The sequence below is a fragment of the Acanthochromis polyacanthus genome, chromosome 19 (assembly GCF_021347895.1).
Source record: "Acanthochromis polyacanthus isolate Apoly-LR-REF ecotype Palm Island chromosome 19, KAUST_Apoly_ChrSc, whole genome shotgun sequence".
Classification (NCBI taxonomy): domain Eukaryota; kingdom Metazoa; phylum Chordata; class Actinopteri; family Pomacentridae; genus Acanthochromis; species Acanthochromis polyacanthus.
Genome location: NC_067131.1, coordinates 16,320,356 through 16,338,190, shown reverse-complemented (window position 1 = coordinate 16,338,190; position 17,835 = coordinate 16,320,356). Strand labels below are relative to the sequence as shown.

At 40.6% G+C, this 17,835-nt stretch overlaps 4 protein-coding genes and 1 long non-coding RNA gene across 8 annotated transcripts in view; 3 read left to right on the top strand and 2 right to left on the bottom strand.

Annotated features, from left to right (window-relative positions):
- Window positions 1-22: 22 nt before the first annotated feature.
- si:dkey-21c1.1 (uncharacterized protein LOC100150256 homolog) lies at window positions 23-3,487 on the bottom strand. 2 transcript variants are annotated; one of them, XM_022186888.2, is made up of 3 exons: window positions 2,816-3,487; window positions 2,307-2,499; window positions 23-1,342 (listed from the first exon to the last, which is right to left on the bottom strand). In XM_022186888.2, exons 1-3 carry the CDS (start codon window positions 2,830-2,832, stop codon window positions 1,085-1,087), a joined length of 468 nt encoding a protein of 155 aa, XP_022042580.2. In that variant the 5' UTR covers window positions 2,833-3,487; the 3' UTR covers window positions 23-1,084. The 2 variants fall into 2 exon arrangements, with proteins under 2 accessions (XP_022042580.2, XP_022042581.1); XM_022186889.2 differs by having other exon boundaries at window positions 2,307-2,412; window positions 2,816-3,477.
- Window positions 3,469-8,542, top strand: LOC110945300 (archaemetzincin-2). 2 transcript variants are annotated; one of them, XM_051939665.1, is made up of 7 exons: window positions 3,469-3,583; window positions 4,336-4,624; window positions 4,828-5,001; window positions 5,170-5,298; window positions 5,591-5,754; window positions 6,336-6,512; window positions 7,652-8,542. In XM_051939665.1, the coding sequence occupies exons 1-7, from the start codon at window positions 3,545-3,547 to the stop codon at window positions 7,799-7,801; spliced, it is 1,122 nt and encodes a 373-aa protein (XP_051795625.1). In that variant the 5' UTR covers window positions 3,469-3,544; the 3' UTR covers window positions 7,802-8,542. The 2 variants fall into 2 exon arrangements, with proteins under 2 accessions (XP_051795625.1, XP_051795626.1); XM_051939666.1 differs by having other exon boundaries at window positions 3,499-3,608.
- On the bottom strand, window positions 8,408-16,042 carry LOC110972490 (monocarboxylate transporter 7-like). Of its 2 annotated transcripts, XM_022222849.2 has the most exons (6): window positions 15,767-16,042; window positions 13,413-13,653; window positions 13,143-13,286; window positions 12,926-13,054; window positions 10,816-11,787; window positions 8,408-9,332 (listed from the first exon to the last, which is right to left on the bottom strand). In XM_022222849.2, exons 2-6 carry the CDS (start codon window positions 13,648-13,650, stop codon window positions 9,049-9,051), a joined length of 1,767 nt encoding a protein of 588 aa, XP_022078541.2. In that variant the 5' UTR covers window positions 13,651-13,653; window positions 15,767-16,042; the 3' UTR covers window positions 8,408-9,048. The 2 variants fall into 2 exon arrangements, with proteins under 2 accessions (XP_022078541.2, XP_022078540.2); XM_022222848.2 differs by lacking the exon at window positions 15,767-16,042 and having other exon boundaries at window positions 13,413-13,700.
- Window positions 9,204-10,952, top strand: LOC127531132 (uncharacterized). The gene is made up of 3 exons (XR_007938077.1): window positions 9,204-9,353; window positions 9,786-9,845; window positions 10,823-10,952. It is a non-coding gene; the product is annotated as an uncharacterized LOC127531132 (long non-coding RNA).
- The window catches only part of arsg (arylsulfatase G), a 15,018-nt gene continuing 12,594 nt past the window's right edge, over window positions 15,412-17,835 (top strand). Inside the window, exon 1 of the mRNA XM_051939663.1 lies at window positions 15,412-15,705. The gene's annotated coding sequence lies outside the window, so the exon portion shown is untranslated. The remainder of the gene's footprint in view (window positions 15,706-17,835) is intronic.

Here is a 17,835-nt window from a genome sequence, read left to right as displayed (position 1 = left end):
TTAGACGTGACATGCCGCAGACTTCACTTTTAGCAACACTTTATTTCAATGTCAAATGATTCGTAAAGTTACATAACAAATGAATCACTTTCACATCTCGTTTTATTTTGCAACACAGTGTACTGGTCGTATTAAACCATCCATAAACAAGTATGGCTGACACACAGATACACAATGTGGAAAATGTTACAGAAGTAAACACCCGGTTCTAAAACATTTTGGAGACCCTTTTTGAGGGCTCGTCTTTGTCAGGACTGTGCTGAGCGTACGGCTGCCTGAGCTGCAGACTCCAGCGCCTGCTCACGTCTCTATAATTAACCCGGGTCGAAGCTAAGGTTGGATTTTGGTGGCGAGGCTCATGGAGAAACTGCTCCATTACTGTGAACCCACTGACCTGCCCACAACTGGACTTTTTAAGATTCATTTCGACAGTGAAAATAACTGCAAAGAGCAGTGTTTGCTAACTTTATGACTTTGGCTAGAGAAAGCAAATAAGGCCTAAAATGTTCTTAAACTGGATTGTTTTAATAATGCTCCTTAGGAGTGAGTCCGTTGGCCTCCGACGTCTTACTTTTGGAACGGGATCACTACAACTTCCTCCTCACGGATGCAAACATGCGACTGACTTCTCCAGTCGAGAGTAAACAGAAGGAATTATTGAGTAAAGTGCTTAGCTTTATTTAGTTTTGCAAGCACTTTGGATCATCATCATCACACTTTTCTTGTGATTAGCACCAATGAAAATGTCCACGCATCAACGCACGCATGTAAAGAGAGTGATACCTCTTTATAAAGTGCACAGGGTGCGTGCACACACACACACACACACACATATCAATACTGCACAAAAAAACCACAGTGGCTGGGCCATGGAAAGGCGGATGTGCTTATGGTCTTGACAAATGGTACATGTTAGGTGGGGATGAGCCGTTGTGCCCAAAATCTGTAAACCTCCCCACATGTCATCCCCTTACCCCTGACCCGAGTGTGTCGCTTGAGGCTTTCAGGAGGAGCCATCGCGCCAGAAGCACCGGCACCGATGGGTGAGGGACTAAAAGGTCAGGAGAGGGGTCAGAGGTCACGGTCATGTCGAGCCTGGACGCCCTCTGGTCTGCAGACTGCTGAAGTGCGCCTCCCTCAGGACTCTGTTGATGTAGTCGTAAGAGACACTTCTCCCGTCACCATGGAAACCATGCTGCAAGGAGCTGGCGGAGTCTTCAGGCTTTGGGCTGAGGGTGTGCTGGGTGATGCAGTTGTTCTGGCTGTGTATGCATGGCCTGGCCGTGGCCACTATTGCTCTCTCTGGACTACTGATCCCATTGCTGCTGTCACTGCTGGAAGACTGCAAACACAGAACAGAGATCAGGTCTGAAGAGCAGCTTCATGGACGGATGCAGAAGCTGTAAATAAAATATTCTGAGCTTTTACTGACAGTGGTGCATTGCATATGCATAGCAGAGTCACATGTATTTATATGCATGATGCAGAGTTGCTTGCTCTATCTGGAAATGGCAACGGCCTTTCCTTTATGAGCCCAAAGACACAGAATATCAGAGTGAATCAAGTTCATATCTATGGCACATTTTAAACAACTTGAGTATGGAACACGTTATCAGTCAGGCAGCGACAAAAATAGCTACAAAGAAGCAAGACAGGAGAATTACTTAAAAGCCAGTAAAAACAGGTGCATCTTCAACATTTTCTGAAAGATGTCAATGGAAGCAGGAACATATGATTGAAACAAGAGGGCTGTTCCAGAGCTCTGGAGCCTCTAATGCAAAGGCAGGATCTCCTCTGATCCACCAGGATTGATCACAGAACAGCTAAAAGCAGCTGTTCTGAAGGTCCAAGAGGCCTGGAGTAAGAGTAGGGCCTGAGGAATTCTGAAACCTACCCAGATGTCAACCTATGCAGGGCTGTGTAAAATAATAAAATAGCCTTATAATCAATTCTGTATTTAACAGATAGTGAGTTAAGGTATGCTAGTACACGTTTGATGTCTTGAGAAAATAATGCAGTCAGTTTTTATGTCATTCACGCAGAGAATGGATCTCAATTTAGCAATGCTCCTCAGTTGAAAGTAGCATCCTTTTACCACAGACTTATTCCGTTTGTCAAATTTCAGAGCTGACTCAAAGATGAGCCCAAGATTCCTGGCATGAATACGTAGGTTTGTCGTCACAGGCCCTAAATGGCTGCTGGTGGAATACACAGAGAGCTGAAAGGCTCAGAGCTTTACCACATAAGCTGAGGAAAACAGGGTAAACCAGTGTCCATGTGGTGGTCAAAGATCAACTCAGACTCACCTCTGAGTCCAAATCGGACACTAGCAGGCTGGGATCCCCTCCTGACCTCTTGGCCTGTGGTCTCAGCTGTTGGTCTTCCTCGCTGTCACAACTATGGTGTCGTTTCCTGTGCAAATCAGAAATAGCAAAAATGGAAGAAACCGAGAGGGTGTGTGACATAAATGATGCAGGGTGAAGGGGAGAGAGGGAGAGACTGGGCGGAGAGAGGCTGAGTATCAGAAGGAGAACATGAAGAGGAACCAAAAATAGCAACACACACACTCAGGCAGTTACATGATCAGGCATGTGGCACTCCCATTAGGAGAACACACTGATTAACATATCTTCACTGGGGTCTTTATCCTGCACTGTTAGATGACATTATATAGGCGTTTGTCTTGGATTTTAATTACTGCAGTATATTATTTATCCACTATGTTGCATTCCAATGACATAACTGATCATCGTCATTTTATATGTAAAAATCATCCTGTATTAATAAGACTGTGAAAATGGTTCTCCCCCGTTACCTGTTGTCTGTCAGCATGTCTGCAGTCTGGACGAATGTCTTTTTGGCAAAGAGAAAGGTTGACACTCCTTGTCAGCTGGGTTGAGATGTCTTATATTTAAAGCTTTGGCAGTGTTACGGCTCCACGACCATTTCGCAGAGGCTCAGTAATTCAAGCTGTCCCTCATCTCACCGGGAAGTCCAGGCGCTGTGAGTGAGATATATCCAGCCGGCTGAAGAGCCAAGTCCCCGTAGCAAAGCACAAGCCTCCGCTGTGCGTTAGTTCAGACCTGTCACCTGTCCAAGTACAGTCCGCCCCGTCTCAGTGTGGGTACAAACTGCTGCTGGACGCGTGAAAGCTAGCAAGCTAACTGCGAGGTGTTCTCGTTTACGCAGTGAAATCTCGAGGAGCTCCAGGCATGACAGCAGAGGAGGGAGCGAGCTAGCCTGCTAGCTGCTAACGCTCTCACTGCTACTTGCCAAGCTAACTACTTTAGCCGCTGCACTATGCTAAACAGAAAGTTCTTCCGCTTTCGTATCTGTCCACTTGCGCCGTTAATCGCCGTGAACTGTTGTCTGTATTTGACAGCAGTCAGATACAGCGAGCTAGATACGTAAATTGAAGATAAATCAGATTTTACCGCTACTTAAAGTAAGTTGACTGAGAATCAGGAGTCACTGGGTGTACCGCAGCACTGAGCCAGTCTTTGCTAATATTGGCTCAAGTGAAGAGCTCCGCCTCTCTGTTTACATGACGTCAGCGGACACGGCTTCCGGTGTCTGCATCATGGTGAGCTAGTCTCTGCTGTTTGAAGGTATTTTCAATTCTTTACTTTTGTCACAGGAATTTAGGGAATATAAATTGTTGTAAAACGTAGGTTTTACGGGCAGGTGTTTCTATTATCGAACAAAAGTGTTGCAACTTCTATGCTGACTCCATTTGAACATTTTAAAAGGCAGCGAGGAGGCAGGAAGTTGTTTCAAATAGTGCTAAACTAATATTATATTTAAATACGTATAGCTATACTTGCTGTGAAGAGGTGTTAGGATCTTGAAACATTAGTGGTCTTGGCCCACCTGAAAAGAACTTTGGATTTTACCCTAAAGATTCTTACATTCACAGTCTTCAAGTCTTGTCTTAATTAATTAGCCCTGTAAACTGTGTATTGTCTCTCACTTACTCACACAAAATGAGCGAGTGCCAAGTTGATCTGCTGCTTGAATGAAACACTGAGGACCCAAAACATCAAGTTTTTAATCCGTTATATCGTCTTGTTTTTGAGTGCTCTGATGCATGATCGGATGACAGGGCTAATTTTCCAATGATTAATATTTTTGAGATCCAGGGCTATTCATAGAACATACGGTGTTATCGTTTTGGATCCCCAGACCTAACAAGGCCACTGTTGTAGCCTAAAGTTTTTTTTTTTTAAACTTTCTGGCAAGTAACAAAAATGAACAAATTATCTGTCTGTAATTTGAAAAGCAAGTTCACCTCAATTTTATTTGTAGCCATGTTAATGCTGTGTGTCTTTCCTGCAGATGAAGGTGATCCAACACACTGCAAAGACACTCCACACAGCTTTGGTCTCTAATTCTAAGGATTTAGCCAAAATTTACAGTAAATACACAAAGGAAGAAAGGTCTTTTCTGGAGGAAGGATTCCACTCAGGGCAGCCGGGTTCCCTTTTCCAACCCATCGCTGTACATTCTGACTCAGACTGGATCCTTGCTCATCCTGAGGAGCCTCAAGATTTTGAGAGTTTCTACAGAGACCCTCATCGAAGGACGCCTGATGCAAGCCACAATACTATTTATATTCAAACAATAGGTGAGTATGTTTGGGTCTAGTGTGTCAAGAGTGTCTTGTTGTCTTTAATTTTAGTGGAGTGTGTGTGTGTTGACTTGTGAAAATGTCCTTGGGGTGTGCATTAGCTTTCAAATCTTTTGTGTGTTAAGTGTTAGCTTTTATGGATTCCAACTGCAGCAGATCACATGGCTACTTGGCCTTATTGTACTCTGCATTTGTTGCAGGTTCGTTTGGAGAAGTGGGGGCTCTGACAGACCAGTATGTGGGGTGGCTCAGAGATTACTGCCAGGCCTTCTTCTACAGGCTTTCCGTCAAGTTGCTGCCAGCAGTCACTGTGTCTGAAACAGGATGCTCTTTCAGGGTTAACAGCAACTCACACAACCTTCAGATCCTCACTGGTAACTCTTAGTTTTCATCTCAATCTTGCCTTCATTGTTCTGTTATCACTGTAGGGTTTTGGATGTTATTAACGTAGAAAAACAGGAGATTTAACAGTAAAAATGCAGCAATGTAAATCTGTGCTAGAGTGATTTGTGTTGTAATTATTGTGTATTCTCAACATTTAGGTGACCTGCTACACTTTCTGGAAAACAAGAAACCAAAAGATGCGTTTTGTATTGTTGGAATCACAATGATTGACCTCTACCCCAAAGACTCGTGGAACTTTGTTTTTGGACAGGCTTCTCTCAGTATGGGTGAGGTTTGATTTAAAAATATGTGACATGATGAAATAGTAGTGAGGAAGACAATCAACAACAACAACAACAAAAAAAAAATAAAAAATAAAAAATAAATATATATATATATATATATATATATATATATATATATATATATATATATCTTGATCAGTAAAATGGTAGAAAATGTAGCCAATCGTATCCACTGCCTCTGATGATGTAATGTGCCTGCATATCCACTAGATGGTGCCAAAGTAGAATTCATTGCAACACAGGAGAGCTTTTGTTTTCTGTGTCCTCCTTACAGGAATGGGAGTTTTCAGCTTTGCCAGATATGATGACAACTTCTACACCAGAGGTTATGCTGGCAGGCTGAAGGAACAGATCCAGCCAAGGCGGGGGGACTATTCTGTGTTTAAGGGGTATTACACTCCACCCATCACCAGCACTCTGCTGCTTCGATCCTGCCAGGTTATTAAGAAATTTCACTCACTCAGTTTTGGTACTGTGAACCTTTGAGTGTTTTTTGAGGTCATTTATGTGTCCACTTTGACCAGTCCTGCTGATTATCCCGCTGCATCCTGAGCAGTCTGTTTTTCTTATCACACAGTTGCTCATTTTTTTACTGCAATATAAAGTCTTCAGTGGAAACAGCACAACCATGTTTAGAATTAGAGAGAAATCAAATCTATAGTATGTGTAGTACAGCAAAGATATAATGCTATGAATCATAAAAGGAACAAACTAAAGTAATTTTTTGATGATATATTCTACGAAACTACAATACCTTTGATTAACGTGCATTTTTTCAAGTGGCCACATGTGTGACTGATACTGCAGTCAGTTTACACTTACATTTTTCATTTATTTCCATAGTTGTCTGCTCTGTGTAAACACAACTGGCTGAAAAAATAGTGGGATTCCTATGATTTATGAACCCACCAGCGAGTTTTGGGGTTCAGAGAGTTAAAGCAGGCATTGCTGCCGAGTAAAACATGTCACTTCCGGCCTGTTTGTAAGTGTGTGTTGTAATGTCAAATATTTCTTTCCAGACCATGACCCATGAGATTGGTCATATATTTGGAATCTGGCACTGCCAGTGGTTGAGCTGCGTCATGCAGGGCTCCAATCACCTTGAGGAGTGTGATCGCAGGCCTTTGGATTTCTGTCCCATCTGCCTTCGCAAAGTACAAGTCTCAGTCGGCTTCAAAATAGCCGAAAGATACAAGGTAATAAAGCTAACTTACATTACAGTGCCCAGTTGTAGGTAAAAGTGTTTGTCTTTCCAGTGTTTCCCCTTTTCTGTTAAGTTCTAACTAAGATAGACTAACAAGCATCACCTGATTGTCTTCGCTAAATTAAATTCTACAGCACAGATTCAGAGCAACAGCAACAGGGATAGTACAAGATCATACTTGCTAAAGTGGCTCTGGCTCATGAGTTCATGTATCACATGTCAAAGTAATCCTGATTATTTCAACAAGCCTTCTCGTAGCATCGATGTGCTGCTCCGAGAATGTGCCCAGCTGCTTGGCATGCTTGAGTCCTTACCCCCTGTGTTATCCTGCGGGTCAACTTGACCCGTTTTAAAGTTTGAAAAATGTGGGAAAAAAAATATTTTCACAGTGAAACTTGTGATGTCCACATCCAGCGAATTTCGCTGGATTTTGGTTGATTTTTTTTTTTTGAATGTTCTTAAAGAAAATAGAAGTTTTACTGATATATATGCAATCACTTTAGATATTTTTAGGATTTTTTTGGAAGATTTTCCTCATTTTTTTCAAAATATTTACAAGAATTTTCTAGCCAAATTTGAGAGATTTTTTTTAAATAAAACTTTTAAGGAATTGTTGAAATTTTCTTGCTGAAGATTTTGCAAATTTTCAGAAATTTGGGTATTTTTTTACCGAATTTTTGGGGTTTTTTTAGACAAGGAAACAATATTTTTTGGCTCCCGTAAATGAAGACAACAGGAGGGTTAAAGCAGACTGAATTTTAGCCTCAATGTGCTGAGTTAATAGATACTTAAAAACATATTTCATAATAAAAGCTTGAATTTTAACCATAGATGTGTCTTGCAGTTCCAATGAGCACAGAATGTCTTCTTTGTGAAGTGTTTTGTTGTGAGATATGCTCTTTTTGGGTGTTTTTTTTCTGAATCGCAAACTCCTTTGTAACAGCAATAATGTACATAAGAATCAACTACACTAACTGAAAATACTTAAAGGCAGATGACATTGAGCCTTAAGAATTAGAGCAGTCTTGATGACAATTCCTCCCATGTTCATTTCTGTAATTCACCCACAGGTGTTGGGTTTGTTTTGTACTCTTTTGTTTTTTTTAGTAAGACAGCGTTTGTGTTTAACAGGCCTTATTGCAATGGATGGAGGAAGATCAGAGCCAAGCATCAGGACCACAGACGGCCTCCCATCCTGCAACACACTTTCCCAAACCCACTGAAGCCTTTCACACATACAAGCAGTGGCTCCACAGGTGTTTGAACAGACTGGAAACTTGAGAAAAGATGAGTATAGATGAGAATAGTACAAGATCATGCTCGCTGATGTGGCTGGGGGTCATGAGTTCATGTATCACATGTCAAAGTAATCCTGATCCGTAGTGTTTGCCCTTTAATCTGAATAATGGAACAGATGCGGATATCAAAAATTACATGAAGCTCATAATCAGAAATGTACCTCATAAATTTCATTTTCTGTTGCCATTTGATTTGCTGAGCAGAATCTTGTTTAAAAGCAACTACTGGATCTACTCATTGTATTTGGTTTGATAGGTATCGGCTATCTGCAGTAAAAACAATTATTATATTGAATTGTATTGATTAAAACATGGTGACATGACACTGTGGGAATCTGTGTTTCCCCACTAAGTAAAGAATGGTTTAAGTTTTAATTCTAAATATGCATAATAGATAATATTGTGGGGTCCTAACCACAATATTTACCCTCGTTAGGTAAACTCATAATGTTTATTTTCTACTTCTCTACTTTTAAAAGAGTAATTTATCTATTGGCTTTGTTGCTGTTTCTGAGATTATGATTTGACAAATCCATGAGCACTGACTGGCTCTAAAAATAAACTGTTAAGAAAAAGAAGTTACACTTAATTCAATATTTAATTGTTGCTTTATTGTGATTCAACATGTTTTCATTACAAAAATAGTTTGAGTTCTGACATCCCATATTGCATACTAGTGCACTGTCAACTTGAAAACAGTTTGATTAAAAATGAACACTTTTAATCACATAGTCCTGAGTTTCATGTGTTACAGAATCTGTACAGCTCAGTGTTTCTGCAGCTATTTTAAGTCACAGTTTTTCTGGTTTGTCATTATAGTGTTGATCACCAGCAGGTAATTATCAAGTATCAGTGGTTCATCTTTGGAATATCTACGGTTCCTCCATTTGCATCTCTTCTGGTTCATGCTGAACAGGTCCAAACCTTCCAGGCCACTGCACATTACAGCAAGACTACACAATATGCTTACTTAAAGATAAATCATTTTGATCTTATTGACTTGATGTAAAAACACTGTCAGGTGCATTAGGTAATTAAGGCACAATTCCTACATACAGCTTGTGATCTAAAAGTTTTCAAGATATCTCAGAAACCAGATCGACAATGGCAGATATTAAGCACTTAGTGTTGGTCTTTCTCTCCACTGTCACTTCAGCAGTCTGCCTGCAGTAGTCGTCACCTTTTACCCTCATATGGCTAACCCTTTTATTATCCTTACTATGTATCAGCTCAAGCAAAGCGTATAACCTCCTCAACATCTCTTGTAGCCTCCGCCTGACTGTTGTCATCAGATTCATTTGGACTGTCAGTTTTGTCCAGTTTTTGCTCTTCTCTCTGTTCCTTACAGGCCACAGTCCTTTCATGTACGTCGTCTTCAGATGGTTTTCTCCTCCTACAGAGCAGTCCTCTCTTAGCAGGTCTCACCAAACCCAGGAACAGAGCGCTCAGCGCCATGCCGGCCGCACAGGAGTAGAAGGCCGATCCGTAGTTTTTAGTCACATCCACCAGCACTCCTGAGAGATAAAAGAAGGCATGTAAACACAGTTGTACGATGTGTTCTGTGGTTCTGCAAGCGGCTGAGGAAAGTAACTTCAACGATGTGTAGTAATGCCACCAAGGTTTTCTAAAACTGGGCTTGAACATCTTTAAAATCCAGCAAATCCAGCAAGCCGTTTCTAAATGTATGACCAGAGCTTGACTAACCAGAAACCACATTTTACACTGCAGCGAGCTAAAAATGTCAGTAATTAATTTCTTTGATTAAAAAAATAGTTGCAGACGTGTCCAACATTATCATGACAAGTCATAGTCATCGAAGCATTTCAGCAGTGTTAGCAGAAGCATTACTGTTGTGGATAATCTTGCGCTTTTCAACATGGGATTTGCGCAAGAACAAGAGTTTCATTCATCAGAGACTTGTGGTTGAAATTTACAACATATTGCACTTTTTTTTTGCCTCCAGACAGATTTGAAGACTCACGATGAACTGTGGAGGAGCTCAGAACACTGAAGTCCTGTTCTCTAAGGTTAGCCGAAAATAACTTTTCAGTCTGGCTGCTGTACACTTTGGTTTGAAAAGAAGTAGATTCTGACTTAACTAGAGACATCTGATGTCATTTCACTAAATCAAATTCTTTCATTCAAAAGATCATTTTCAATTGGCAGAATTCCCATATCTACTGGGTAATTCTGACTAAATTTAAGATATCTATAAGGACAGATATGTTGAATTGAGGGAAATGAAAGATATTTTGACGTAAAAGTATGACTAGTCAGAAATAGACTGTAGCGATCAGAAGCTGGAAACAGTAGTAATCATAATTCAGCTGCAGATATCTGTAATGCACAGCGTAGATATCTGCAGTGAGAAACAGCATACACAGGAGTAGAAAAAATGGCATTATTTGTACTGGGAAGAATGCTATTGTAGATATCTACAATTTACCTGTGAATATTTACAATATATAGCTATTAAACGTAATAACAGCCTGCTATAAGCACACACTACAAACAGAAATGTGTAGAGTTGGCAACACATGGGAGCTACTACGAAGGAAGGCTCCTAAATGTTACTTTTTCTATCTCTCAAAAACTTTATAGAAGCTTTGTTTAAGACACAGACAACAGCTCCTCCACTATAACAAGTGACAAATCTGAAATTCCAGATTATGATTTCAGTGCAGAAATCACATACAAGGTGTTTATCAGAATTTCTTGTCTTTGTTAAAACTCAACATCTGTAAAAATTTTCACTTTTTTACTCTGTCTTTCAGTTTCCCTTGTACAATAATCATATGGTTACTGCATTCAATCAATAAACCATCCAGATGTATGTATACAAAATATAAAAATGCGCAATCTTCATCAATAATATAACCAAAACTAGACTTTTGTCATCACAAAATTAAGCTTCCTTTGTGATCAGGAGATAAAAGCTGTGGTAAAGTTGAATCGTAGGCATTCTTGTAAATCTAACATCACAATCATTCCTCTCACCTCCAAGTGGTGGTCCAGCCAGGCCAGCAAAGCTGTGGATGAACACATAGACACCAGCAGCTGAAGACATCCTCTCTATTCCCACCACATCGTCCTCAGCCAGCATGGGGATGTGGGTGCATGCCAGCGTTCCCATAAAGAACCCGTACACAGCACAGCACACAGCCAGGCCGTAAAACTCTGTAACCAAAGTAAATCCTACCAGATCCACAGTCATTGCAATCACACATCCCAGAAGCACAAGAAGCTTCTTCGTCCTGAGCCGCTCCCGCGTCAGGACCCACCCGATGGAGAATCGGCCCAAGATTTCGGCCACGGCCATGGTGGAGAGCATGTAGGCGGCCCGATCCCGTTCAACACCTCGACTCACGCTCAGCTCAATGATGTAGAGCTGAGGAGCGAAGAAGCCCAGAGTGGCAAACAGTCCAAACAGAGAGTATAAAATGAAGCTGCACTCTTTGAGGATGGAGAAATCCAAGAGTTTAGGCTTCTTTGCAGAAAGCTTTTCATTACCCGATTTGCTTTCTCCATTTCTCATCACTTCTTTTTCTGCATCTCTGTCCATTTCATCTTTTTCCGCAGAGGGTTTAATCTCTACCTTAATGCTCTCCACACCTCCCTGCTCTGTCTCTGACCTCGCTTCTTTGCAAAACAACGTGTTCTCCTCTGGGCTGCTGCTGTCGATGTCCTTTAGAGACTGGACACCAGAGTCTCCAGTGCTCACGGAGGTTCTGGTTAGCTCATTGTCCTTCATCACAGAGTCCTCTGGGTTTGTGCCATCTGCATTCTCTTGTGTACTGAGGGGTTCTAGTTCTTTTGGGGATGATGTGTCAATCTCTGTCATGGCGGTCCCTTTGGGTTTGATAATGATTGGACGAAGCAGCGCACCGCAGACGATGATGATGCTTTGCAGAGCCCCTATCACAGCTAGCGTATGTCGCCAGCCCATATGGTCCCTTAATGCAGAAAAGGCTAAGAGACAAGAGGAGATACTCAGTTTTCATGATCAATAAAACTGCATAAGTACCATCATGTAGGTAATGTTCAAGATCTGACCTGTATATAGGCTGCTGGAAGAGTAGAAATTAAAGTAAACAGTGCACATGGTTTTTTTTTTCTATCTACAACTAGCTAGGCAACAAAGATCTAAAAACAGCAGTTTGTTGTCTGCTTCTCATTAGCTTTCTGTGTCATAGACTGTACATGACACCACTCGTGGGTTTGAGGACTACTGTTCTGAAGAGTTGCGTTTGGAATTTGGCTGAAGGCTAAGACTTCCAACATCCATAGGGTAGCAACTAGCCAATAAGAAGGCTGTCCCACCTTAAAATATGCCCCGCTTTGCCATTGATTTTACACTAAATAGAACCATATTTTACTAAATGAAGATCTTGCTGTATTGAAAGAGACTTAAAATTGTCAGTTGAGAACATGAACTAATCAGGAAAATGTTTGAGGCAACAAATGAAGTGAGAAGTGGGTCATTCTCTTATAGACTTCTATACAACTTTTTTAAGCAACCAGATTCATCACCTCCTGCTGGCCATTAAAAAGAAAGCAGGTTGAACATGCCTCAAATTATAAAAAGCGATTTTTAAATAGTTATTTTAAACTGACTAAATCATTTCCTGGAACAGCAGGCAACCATAGTTTTTGTCAGACACTAGATAACCAGCAAAAGTGTAAGGAAAGAAAAAACGTCTCAAAGCAATGCTGTGACTGACTGATACACTATTCAAAATTGCAGCTGTCTTCAAAAAAAATATTTTAATTGTAATCAGTGATTTGAATTAATGACTCGTAGCAAAAATACTGTCAACATTTTAGGGAAATTTCAAACTCATGTTTTCAGGGAAGCTCATGTACTATTCAGAGGAGCCTGACTCCTCCCTGAGAGAATACTTGTCCGTAGGTTCCATTCACTGCTGGATGCACATATTTTTTGAGCAACTGTTGGCAGCAGAAAACTACAGAATAGCACTATCTTTCTAAATCCCGCCAGTCTCTTCCAGCGAAAGATTTTCCTCACATTTCATTAGTACTTGTTTCCTATCACTACATACTTCTACAAACTACAGAACAAACCACATTTATTGGCTCTTGCTCTCACCTGGTGCCAGGGCGAACATCGACAAAGCCTCTCCGGTAGAAGCCACGGCTACAACTAGAGATCGTCTGCGGTCAAAGTACTGGGAAAGGATGGTCACAGTGGGCAGGAAGGTCAGACAGTAGCCCAGGCCTGCACAGTTGAAAAGACAAGCACATATTTCCCATACAGACACTGCTAAAGATCAAAGAATTATAAGGAAAAGTAAACAAAGTAATACCTGCAACTATTCCATAGGTGAAGTACATTTGATTAATGGAGCTGGTGAAGCTGGTGGCGATGGTACCCGAGGAAATAAGTAACCCTCCAGTCATGACGACCACTTGGTAACCAAAGCGGTTAGTCATCATAGAGGAGAGGGGAGCTGAGGAGAAACAGACTGTTGTTTAGTATCAACTATAGTGCAACAATGCTCACAACTTCATTGTCATTTCAATTTCTAGTCCAAACTTTTTGTTGCAGGGTTGCTAATTGCAGCAGCTGTACTTACCATTGAAGGTCATGACAAACACACAGATGGAAACGATCCAGGAGATCCGACTGTTGGTCTCTCCGAAATCTTTCATCAGGTCCTGGAGGAAGATGCCAAAACTCTTGATGGTGCCATATGTGAAAGCCTCCACCAGGAAAAAGGCCACGGCGATCACCCATCCCCAGCCTCCGTCAGGGGCCTTCGAGTACACGTTGGGCCCCAGGAATCGTATTCTCATGCCTCCACACGGTGCCATGGCCTGTGAAGAGAAACAGAAAGAGAAAATATACATATATAAGGACTCAAATGTGCATACTTTGACTACATGACCGACTTTCAGAAAAAAAAAAAAACCACAAACACCATTCTGCATCAGCCTCCATCCTGTGTAGCCATTTGGACACACATCAGTTTGTGTTTTTACAGCTGTGACAAAGCCTGAGTTACTCTACGACAAAAGGTTCTGAGCTGCTCCTCTTCTCATCACGCGTTAGATTAGAGGTAATAAACCTGCCAACAGCCTTCAGCCACACAATGAGCAGACCTGATGACTGGTAGCTCACAGCAGGGCAGCAGATATGTAGCTGCTCGCCTTTTAAATAAAGTGGTTCTGTGCATCCTTCTGTTTAATGCACAAACACTGTGACTGCTGTAACCAAAGATGGCCAGGAGGAAAAAGCAGCGGTAGTTGAAGTTCTGCCTCTGTCAGTACAGGAGTGGCCTCATCAATTATTAATGCAGTTGGGGGAGAGTGGGGTAAAATCAGATGTCTCTAGCATTTTGTGCATCAGTGGCTATTGCAAGTTTAGAATAGATTTACAACTTAATAATTGATTTTTTTAGCCCCACTTCTGGGTAAAATAACACTGGGGTCACAACTTTTTTTTTCTCCATCAGCCTTTTTGCTTAAAGTTTTCAGCACGTGGGACAACACAAATAATTTATCCCTTTTGCAACTTCAGTTTTTAATCTTCAGCGAACTTAAACACAAAGATCAGACAAAAGAAAGATGCACAACCACCAACTCATAGCAATATGTTATTGTCTTGGAGGCAGAATAAATGTTCAAATTAAAGTACTTTTAACATCATCCAGATGACATGAAAATGTATATTTGACCTGGTTTTCACTTTTCTTTAGTACTGTTTGGTCTGATAGATTCCTACATTCTTCTAATGAGTTCTTTAGGGTTTCCCAGGAGACTCAGTCTATCTATGTTTCTTTTCAGACTTTGTCTAACCTCTAGACATAGAAACCGGTTGTGTAATTTTTTCCCCCCTAGTTTTTGTAAAAATTTCACAATGGGCAGTTGCTTTCATAAGCTTCGCTGGTATGTTCAGCAGGTGTAAACACTCCCTTTTTAAACAGCTGACTCCACATATTACATACCATGTGCGGGAGAAAAATAAACACTTGTGCAGTTCTGTACACTTGCTGTAACGTTTTAATTAACACAATTATTCAGTATGGTATTCTGTCATTGTGTGACCCTTCATTCAATTGACAAGTGAACACAAAGATATTAGATACAATAGCTTCTATATGGCATAATTGGATAATCAGCTTAGAACATGGTGTGAAAATCCAGTTAGAAGTTCACAAATTTACACTCACCTGATGCTTTATTAGGTACACCTTTTTAATTGCTTGTTAACACAAATAACCAATCAGCCAATCACATGGCCACAACTTAATGCATTGTAATCAAGACAACTTGCTGAAGTTCAAACCAAGCAACAGAATGGAGAAGAAAATGGATTTAAGCGACTTTGAACGTTGTTGTTGATGCCAGATTTCCGGTCTGAATATGGTTTGTGAGAGGGCAATGTAATGAGCTATTTGTGTCAACAAGCAGCTGAACAGAAGTACCGAATAAAGTGGCAGGTGAGTGAATATAAATATCAGTGTCTGTTAGCTAAAAGACGAAATAAACTTTGTGGCACATCTCCTTGTGATGTGGCTAGTTGTGGAAATCACAGGCGCACACACATTTATTTAAATTATTGACTATGTTGTGTTACTTCGTCTAGTTAATGAGTTTAATTAACTAGCTGGTTTAAACCAGAACACTATTACCTGTGTGTGTGTGTAAATGGACTCGGTAGGAGGAGTTTGCTGCTAATGCTGATCAGCAGCCGTTTTTGTTTTTTTGATCAGCAGCCGTTATGCTCCCTACGTCCTCGTGCGGCTGACGCAAAGCGCTACAATGTCTGCTCTCGGTCACACGCGCTTTGTTGTTTAGTGACCCATTGTCTGCAGTCTGAGCCGCTTATTTGCCTCCAGACCTCCCAGCAGAGTAATTTCACCGCAGGTAACACACCCGGACACCACTAAACCTCTCAGTACTTTCACTATTATAGTTTGTGTCTCACCTGTGAGCAGCAGCAGCGACTTTCTCACGGAAATGTTCCCTCCGTCGCTTCGAGCTGCCGCCGGTAAATCCTGTTAGTGTCGCGCGCTGCTCCGTCACAAAGCCGCTAAAGTTTACGTAGTAAAGATGCACATTTTCCCCTCAAACACGGCAACACACACTGACCCCCCATCCACACACACACACACACACACTGCCAACCCGTGTGTGACACAGTTCACATTCATGAAGAGACACGAGGAGGAGGGAGGCAGGGAGTGGGGTTAAACAGATCTGGTTGCAGCCAGTTCTTTCACCGTAGTATCCGTCCAAACACACACACACACACACACACACACACACACACCCTCCTATAACACTATGTGTACAGTTGTTCAGGATTGGTCGCACTCTAAAAAGTTAATAACATGCACTGTAAAACATTAAAAAAAAAACATTTACTGCCATGTGTAATGTAAACTCAAATTCTTGTTAGTTGATTTAAAACTAAATTCAAATTGAAGTAATGCAATAAAATTGAGTTGACAATTTTCTAATTTTCCAGATTTCACATCCCGCTCTTATGTTTGCATTGTTGGACAATGTCAGATAGTTAAGACAGATCATTAAAAATACTTGTGATTGTATTGTAATAGCAAATTCTTTTAACTTTAAGTAGTCTGATGGTTGGTCATTAGAAATTGGCATAATTTAAAAAGACCGATGCAAGCTATTGCACTGATTTTTTTTTTTTATTAATTTATTTAAGGCCAAACATATTTTTTTAGAGTGTGATGTTTTACAAAGTGACCTACAGAGTTTGTGTTTGACTTCAGACTTTAATGCATGAAAAGCTTTTATTTAAATACACAAAACTGTATATCTTTTTGATACGGTAGATTTTGGTGGAGACAAACGGGACACATCCACCTCTTTAAATGTGAAAAGAATATAGAAAACCTGCTATAGGGTTCCTTAAAGAGAGTCAGCAATGCAGATACATGCAAAGAAAACACAAACTGGTGGCTAAAAATGGACCATAATGCAAAAAATAAAGTGTCTGGCACTCAAAAGATGACCTTCATGCTCCAATAAATGGAAACCCTCTGCCCATTTATATTGTTACCAAAGGTCATGTCTTTCTTAATTTTCACAATGTCTTGAATGCAAATGCATAACATAGTTTTGAAATTTACAAACTTTGTATTTAACATGTGTTGATTATTTGGGGCAACACAAATTATACGTCTCCCTTAAGTCCATCTTCATTTACTCTTTTATTTATTTTTTTGGTCTTCTGGGTTATAACTATTTATATCCTCTGATTTTTAATCATTTCATGCAAGCAAGTTGCGATTCTTACTTTCTGTATATTATTGAAAGTCGTCACCAGAATGTCACAAATATATCTGTAAACTAAAAGGCGTGCAGGATACTTTTTCAGATTCTTGGCCCCATCCATGAAACAGATGTGCAATGAGTGCCCTTTTTCTTATATTTGGAATATCTGATATTTATTTTGATTAAAGACTGCAGTCTTTATTGTGTAAAATGTACATGATTCAGTGTGTTGTGCTGTTTTTAAGTAATCGCAAAGGAAGGTCCAAACAGGCAGATACACTTCTGGCTGGTGTTTCCTGTGGAATTGAGTCACCAGCTCCACAACCTAAACATATCCCATCACTGTTTAATTTGAAAAATTGCAATAACTTTCCTTACATGACCAAATGTTCACTGGAACTCTTTGATTGGACCTATGAAATATGAGCTTACCCTGCAGACGTGTTTCCTGATCAACCATCAATTATCATTAATCTATTCAGACCTTGGTGAGGACATTCTGCTCTACTTTGTCTTTGTGAAATTTACAGGTTTTGCATGATGTTCTGGTGTTATGACTGCAAAAGGCGACGATGAGTCACTATCACAGGCCTCTGTTTTATCACTCTTACTAGGCTTACATGTGCACACAAAACTAGGTTATTTGGTGGAGGTGGGTTTATGGATGTAGTTTTCCGGCACAGGTATTTTGGCTTTATCGTATCCCAGTTTGCTTTGTGAAAATCTCTTCAGTGTATTTAGTCTTTCTGT